This window comes from Theobroma umbraticum, unplaced genomic scaffold (genome assembly GCF_002168275.2).
Source record: "Theobroma umbraticum cultivar Fairchild unplaced genomic scaffold, ASM216827v3 scaffold_147.0, whole genome shotgun sequence".
Taxonomy (NCBI): domain Eukaryota; kingdom Viridiplantae; phylum Streptophyta; class Magnoliopsida; order Malvales; family Malvaceae; genus Theobroma; species Theobroma umbraticum.
The window spans coordinates 7,445,220-7,452,437 of record NW_018397259.1 but is presented as its reverse complement, the minus strand read 5'-3'; the positions used below and the strand labels follow the sequence as shown (position 1 = coordinate 7,452,437).

The window sequence follows — 7,218 nt, the reverse complement described above, 5'->3', positions numbered from 1 at the left end:
ACTTGTATTGACAACTTCAGGTGGCAAGTATTATAAAAATTTGCAAATTAGTCATGGGATTGAAAATTTCAAATAATAAATATGAAATCAATTACATAATAATTTTATTAAATGACCACATTGTTCTTTCTAAAGAAGAATCAACCAAGGTTAATACATTCAAAACAAGAAAAAAAAATGAGAAAAACATTAAAATCCTTAGATCCTGAGTCTGGCTTGTCCTTAATCATTCTAATGTCTTATCCTGGTTATCCCAATCCTCAAAGAAATTAAAAACTTCCAAGAATGTTCTTACTTTTACAGGAGTAAGGGGAGTTATCTTAATGGAGGCATTGTTAGCTTCAACATTGGTCATAGCAATAGAATTCTCAATGGCATGAGTCTCAACACACTTGCCTTTATCCTTTAGGGATGCTTGATATAGATTAGCAAAGTGTTTTAGCATACAACAGGTAAGCAACCAATGTCTAGCCATGCCACAGTGATGGTAGATACTTTTATCATACTTCTTCATAAGCTTGCCATGATTTGAGCCAAGGTTGGATTGCTTAAGGTAGTTAAGTCTTCCACCACCTCTATGTGGGTTATGCCCTTACTTGCGTTCATGACCCTTAAATCGCCCTGTACTCTTAATAAAGCTAGAATTTGCTTCAGGTAATGCTTTTGAGCCAGCAAATCTAAGATCATAGTTCTTAAGCAGCAGTTCATTAACCTGCTCTGTAGTCAAGAGGACAAAAATCAACTCCAAGTACATCGTCAATTGGCGTTGCCGGTATTGTTGTTGTAATACAATATTTGAAACATGGAAGGTGGAAAAAGTTTTCTCTAATATTTCTGATTCAGTCAACTTAACACCACATAACTCCAGTCAAGAAACATTATCAAATAAGGCTGAGTTGTAGTCAAACATTGACTTGAAGTCTTGCAACCTGAGATGCTGCTAATTATATTGTGCCTGAGGGAGGATAAATGTCTTGGTATGATAATACCTTTCTTTCAACCTCGTTCATAAGATCTTAAGGTCTCAAACAGATAAATATAGAGTCTTCAAGTTCTCATGCAAATGATGACAAATGAAGATCAGTGCATTCACCTTATCTTTGTCATTTGCTTTCCTGCTCATAATAATTGAGTAAGCAAGACCTTCCCCTTGGAGATACATTTCCACATCAAGGTAGCAAGATAGATAATTACTTCTACTCACTTCCAAGATGAGTAACTTGGGCTTTTCGATATTTGCCATAATTCTACGCATAGAAAAATAGACTCATAAATTAATTATAACAACTACAGGGGTTCTCGGAGGCCCACCGCCACTTTAGGAGCCGAAGGGATGCTCTAGGTCTATTGTTGGCTTCAGGCCCAGTGGATGATATACAAAATCAAAATCTAATTGGTTGATAAAGAACCAAGAAATTTACTTCCTCCTTTGGTGCTCGTACTGATAACGTGTTGTAAAGAAATAATAGAAATAGGAAGAAAAGAGAGATATTAAGAGAATGCTATTTACGTATGACTGAAACAATACTTGGAATGAAAAATAAGTGTGTTACAAATGAGAATGGGGTGACCCCCTATTTATAGTTGAAGCCCTTAACAAATCAATCACAATCTCCCACTAAGATATATCTTTAAATTACATTATCTTCTTGATAAATCTCACATTATCACCTACATAATTTTCGCATATAGATGAATTTGTAATACTTAGAATGTGGATAATACATTTATCATTTATTAAATTTATTCTAATTTGAATTGATTTAATATGGTGTGATATGTCCATATTTGAGGCACAAGGCTCCGCCTTTTTGTCTACAAGAAAAAGTTGTATCTAATATTTTAAGGTTAATTTTCAAAAAGAAATTGACACCTTAATCTATGGTGTTTCTAATTTCATTTTAATCAAATTAATGAAAGACAATTAATAGAAATAGACATTATCTTCTAATTGACTTACTTTCAAGTAGTAATTCAAATTATATAAAATTGTGCCATCCAAATTAAATTGTTAATAATTTATCTATAAAACTCACACATGTATTGGTCATTTTCAAAGCCCGAAGAGCCCAGCCCTCAAATTCAAGGGCACTTCCTGTTCGGCTTTAAGGAACAGAATCCATCTATAATTAAGCTAGGCTTGGAATAAGATTTGTATGGTCCGACCAAAGTTAGACCGGTCCTAAAGTTTTTTTCTCGATAAAGTTTTAAAACTAAAATGCAAGACGTATATAAGTTGAGATCCCTACTATTAATTTTTCATTCATTATGATTAATATGATAAGTTATGTCAAGATTCGAGTTCTCAAATAGTGATTATACTAATCATAATTAAATTTCGAAATATATATATATATATATCAATTAATTGTTTAAATTTAAAAGATTAATTTTTTTTAAAAGACAGTTTGAAAAGATTAAATTGATAAAATAAAATTAAAGAGCGACCCTTGAACTACTAAATAAAAATATCTTTATCGGTTTGGTGCCAAAAACATCGGATCAATGTCACAATAAAACATGTGATCAGGGAAGAGTTAACACAAAATGTATAAAACCATTGGAAAAAAAAGGGGTTTGAAGCTTTTTCTTAAGTTAGATATTAAGATAAAGATTTGACATTGGATCCTGCCTCATTTTTTAAGCCAATTATAGAGCTAATAGATCTCCAACTTTTTCTCTATCACAAACCGCAAAGAAACATTTAATCCCACGCCATGAAAAGCAGTACTTAGAAGCTTTGAGCTTCGGTTTGGTAGCTCTCTTTTTGGTATACTAGACAAGAGCATTGATGTTATATGCGTTTGAGAGGTCTAATCAATTTGCTGAAAATGGAGTTGAATTATAAACCTTCCTGTTAGGGGTATTCTCCGTTGGTACCCAAAACCTGTTCTCCATATATGCTTGTTAAGATTCACAATTGACTAATAAAGGGTGAGACGGGCACGAATAAATTTTAAGAAAAGCAATATTGATATGTTTTTTGAAATTTTTTTTAATATTTTAATTTTTTAAAATCATGTTTAACATATTAAAAAATAAAATTTTTTTATTCATTTATAATTATATAATATATCATGTTAAGTTTTAGATTTTAAATTGATCGTGAATTTTTTAAATTTAAAAAGATATGCAATAACTATTTAAAATTGAACTAATTTAAAGTAATAAATTAAAAGTACGGATTAACGAAATACACATTATTTGAATCATTGTCACGCAAAAACATGTGGTTAGGAAAGAGTTGACACAAATCGAATAAAACCATCGGTTTGAAGTTCTTGAGTAGATTAGATATAAGTCGCACTGTTTCTAGCACAAACGCAATGAACATTGGGCCAGCAAGCCGTGACACAAAAGTGGTAATTACTGGCTTTGAGCTTTATTTTGCTCTTCTTTTGGTATACAAGACCAAAACCCTTGATGTTATATGCATTTGAGTGGCTGATCTGCTTTGCATTGTCCAATCAATGAACTGAGATGGACTCATCACCCCATGTTCTTCCCATTAATTAGTTAACCACTTGCTGGGGATTGTAAAGATCTTCCAACTTGTGAATGAAGTTCACAGGTAACAAAATTCATCATATTAATACACAAATTTTGCAAAGGGGACGGCCAAAACAGAATTTTACCTTTTATTATGGCTGAGAGAAGGGCAAATCATGGGACTCACAAATTACAATTGCTTAGGGTGGCAGCCACCCACGTACCCTACTCTTTTACCTGGCATGATTACATGTTTACAACGATGAATTATATAAAATTCCATAGTGTCAGCAGGTACAAGAGCTAGAGTAATCAATATAATTAGGGGAAGCCAAACTACAAAATTTCCACGGTTCCTGTGGTTATATAAATAATGGGATTGAGGAGTGCTGGGACTTAAGTTGATCCTTGTTGAGAAATAGGTGTCATATCCATTGTTTCAGTCTTTTCACATTATCAACTTCAATACTAGAATGGGATTCTTGGCACCTCATCATCAGCTGGCTTTCATATTTGGTCTCTTAGGTATAAGCACGATAATAACTTTGGCTTAAAACATTGCAACGGAGTATTCCGTACCCGTAAATACCTTTAGCTCATTCATTTTTGGTCTTACATAGTGTTCATGATCTTCCTTTGTTTCTTGTTTTATGTAGGTAACATTGTTTCGTTCTTGGTGTTCTTGGCACCAGTGTAAGAGTCTTGATCTGTTTCTTGACAGCCTTACATTTATGTTTTGCTCATGAATCTCAGGAACTTGCTAATATCTCCATCTGCTCTGCCCGTCAGGCCAACTTTCTATCAATTTGCAAGAAAAAAAGTGCTGAAGGTTACCATTCAATTCCTTATATGTTGCACTTTCCAGTGCAATGATGTTACTGTACTATGGTATACTTAAGACGAATGCGGTTCTGATCATCACCATCAACGTCATAGGATGTGCTATAGAAATTCTCTATCTAGTTTTATACCGTTATATATGCTCTTAAGAGGGAAAAGGTAACGTTTGTTACATGCAAATCATGATGAAACTCGGAACAAAATTTGTTTTGGTATTGAAAAGATTCATTTGTTTCGGAACTTGCAGGTTTCAACAATGAAGTTCATACTGCTGTTCAACATGGGAGGCTATGGCTTGATCATGTTACTCACCAATTTTATTAACAGAAGGGTCCAAACGTGTGACTGTCATGGGATGGATCTGTGCTGTTTACAATGTTGCCGTATTTGCTTCTCCTTTAAGCATCATGGTTTGTAGCCTACACAACAGTTTCCTTTCTTTGTTTTTTCAAACTTATAACACAAGGAATCTCACTTGTCTTGATAAATCCTGAACGCTTCGGGTGATAAGTCTATTGGTCGATTTCTATGACAATCTACTCTCATTAGTTGACGAAAAGGATCATAATTGGTTAATTACAGAGACATGTCGTAAGGACTAAAAGTGTGGAACACATGCCATTTTCTCTTTCCCTTTTCCTCACGTTGTGCGCCACGATGTGGTTTTTCTATGGACTCTTCATGATGGATTTCTTCATTGCGGTAAGTCATTCATACATTAAACAGGATTCCTTTTAAAGAAAACATCAATTCTTTTTACTTCAGCAGACTAACATGGAAAATACATTTATGGTATTTGTATGTTCAGTTGCCAAATGTGTTGGGATTTTTGTTTGGAATAGCTCAAATGATCCTCTATGTCACATACAAGAATGCAAACAAGGATGTTGAAATGCAGCAAGAAGTAGATATAAAGCCAAAGCAGGGCTCATTGGACGATGCAAATCCAGGCAAAGCAGATCAACAACAAGAAACCAAGGAAATTAAAATAAATATTACTGAGAAGCCTGTTGAATCAGACAAGATGAACAATGTTTGGTCTCGTCAATGGAGAAACAGCAAATCCAAGCTTGAAAGACAAAGTTCCATGTCAAGGATGCAAAACATATACCTTGTCCGGAGGGAAGAGTAACAGATTCTTTTTTCTCTTTCTTTTTCTTTTCTCCTTTTCCATTTTGATGTCCTTCTTCCCATGTGCTATTAAGTAGTAATAAGGTACTGTAAAATAGAGTGCCATCTCTGTGGAAACAACTTATATTGATCAAATGGCTTCCTTATCTGTTTGAGCTGTCCCCTGTGGATCTGTTTCCTTTCAGATCCTCTGGTTTTTTACCAGATTTGTGCATATTCTGGATATTTAATAAAATTTCCAGTTTGACTGAGAAAAAAAATGGCTTCCTCATCAGAGCACCATCTATGTGAAATGTTTGTGAGAATTATAAGACATTAAATATGCACAATGTCTCTCTCTAAAAGAAATTTTGTTTTGCATTATGGATAGTCAATTTGGAAAAACCATATTAACCATCTACGTGGACAGATAACCAAGCAATAATTGAGGGTCCAATTATTTTGATGTAAAATATTTTTTGAAATATATTCGCAGGACTTATACTTGTTTGAAAAATAAAAAATTTATTCTAAATATAAAACATTTTATGAATCAAAGGAAAAAATAACCATTGACCAAGAAAGATGTCTCACATCTATGAGAGACATAAGACATTTTTCAAAAAATTAAAAAAAAACTATTATACTAAGTCTAGGTTTGATGAATATAAATATTTAACTTAAAATATTAAAAATTTAAAAATATATTAATAGTTAACTTGAAAATTTTTTAATGAAATTATTCGATGTAATTAAATTTTTTATTTATAAATTGAATAAATCTTACTAATTATTATAAAAAAATATTTTAATGATAGTCATTTGATAAATATATATAAGTTTTGAATGTCTTACACAATTGATAAATATTGATATTTTTATAATATTATGATAAAAAAGTGATAAGATAGAAAATTTTTAAAAAATTAGGGCTTACTTTAATTATAAATACATGGATAAATATTTTGAAAAATATCATTATTGATTTTGTCCTTTTTCATGTGAATTCTTAATTTTAATATCAAATTAGTGAAAAGCAAATGACACCATTGCTTTCAAACAACTTCTATTTATCATATTAACACCCAAATAGCTCCACTAGTGATGATGGAAAATATTTTCCAAAAGATGATCCAAACGATAGAAAATGTTTTCAACAGTTTATCCAAACAAAAAAAAATATTAAATTTTCCTATAAAATATTTTATATTGAAAAAATTTTTCCCAACAAGTTATTTTTTAGTTATCAAACAGACTCTAAGTTTTCATGACAATCAAAAATATTATAACACTTGAGGAAATGCAAATGAGTAATCAACATCTCTATTCTTTTACTACTACTATATGAAAACAGTTATACAAAGATCAACTTTTGGATTAACAATAAGAAATTTGTGTTCTAGCAGCACTAAAAAGACCATTGATACTACTAAAGATTTTGATCTATATGTGCTTGGAGAATTATAGTATTAGTTAACCGCACAAGGAACCAGTTTTGTTGCTAATTTTTGTGCTAGCTATTGTAGTGACCAAGATTCTTTACTGTGATGCGTCCTCAAGCCTTCCATTTCAAAGATGTTTGTATTGATTTAGAGTTGAGGGTTGGATTTGTTTCAGCTAGAGATAAGGGAACAATTGGCAAAGTTAATGGAGATGATGATAAGAGCTGTTCTTTTCTAAAAGAAGAAACCAATAGCTTATTTCAGTAAAAAGATTAGTGATTCAAGATGCAAATGGACCATGTATGATAAAATTTTATTCTATAGTGCATGCTTTGAA

General features: G+C 32.1%; 1 protein-coding gene across 1 annotated transcript; it reads left to right on the top strand.

Annotated features, from left to right (window-relative positions):
- The first annotated feature begins 3,802 nt into the window (after nucleotides 1-3,802).
- Nucleotides 3,803-5,720, top strand: LOC110415197 (bidirectional sugar transporter SWEET9-like). Its single transcript, XM_021426766.2, is given in 10 exon segments — nucleotides 3,803-4,014; nucleotides 4,146-4,182; nucleotides 4,279-4,289; nucleotides 4,292-4,336; nucleotides 4,339-4,460; nucleotides 4,462-4,488; nucleotides 4,577-4,651; nucleotides 4,653-4,739; nucleotides 4,912-5,031; nucleotides 5,138-5,720. Coding segments are annotated over 10 exon segments (900 nt in total). The 5' UTR covers nucleotides 3,803-3,962; the 3' UTR covers nucleotides 5,462-5,720.
- The last annotated feature ends 1,498 nt before the right edge of the window (nucleotides 5,721-7,218 follow it).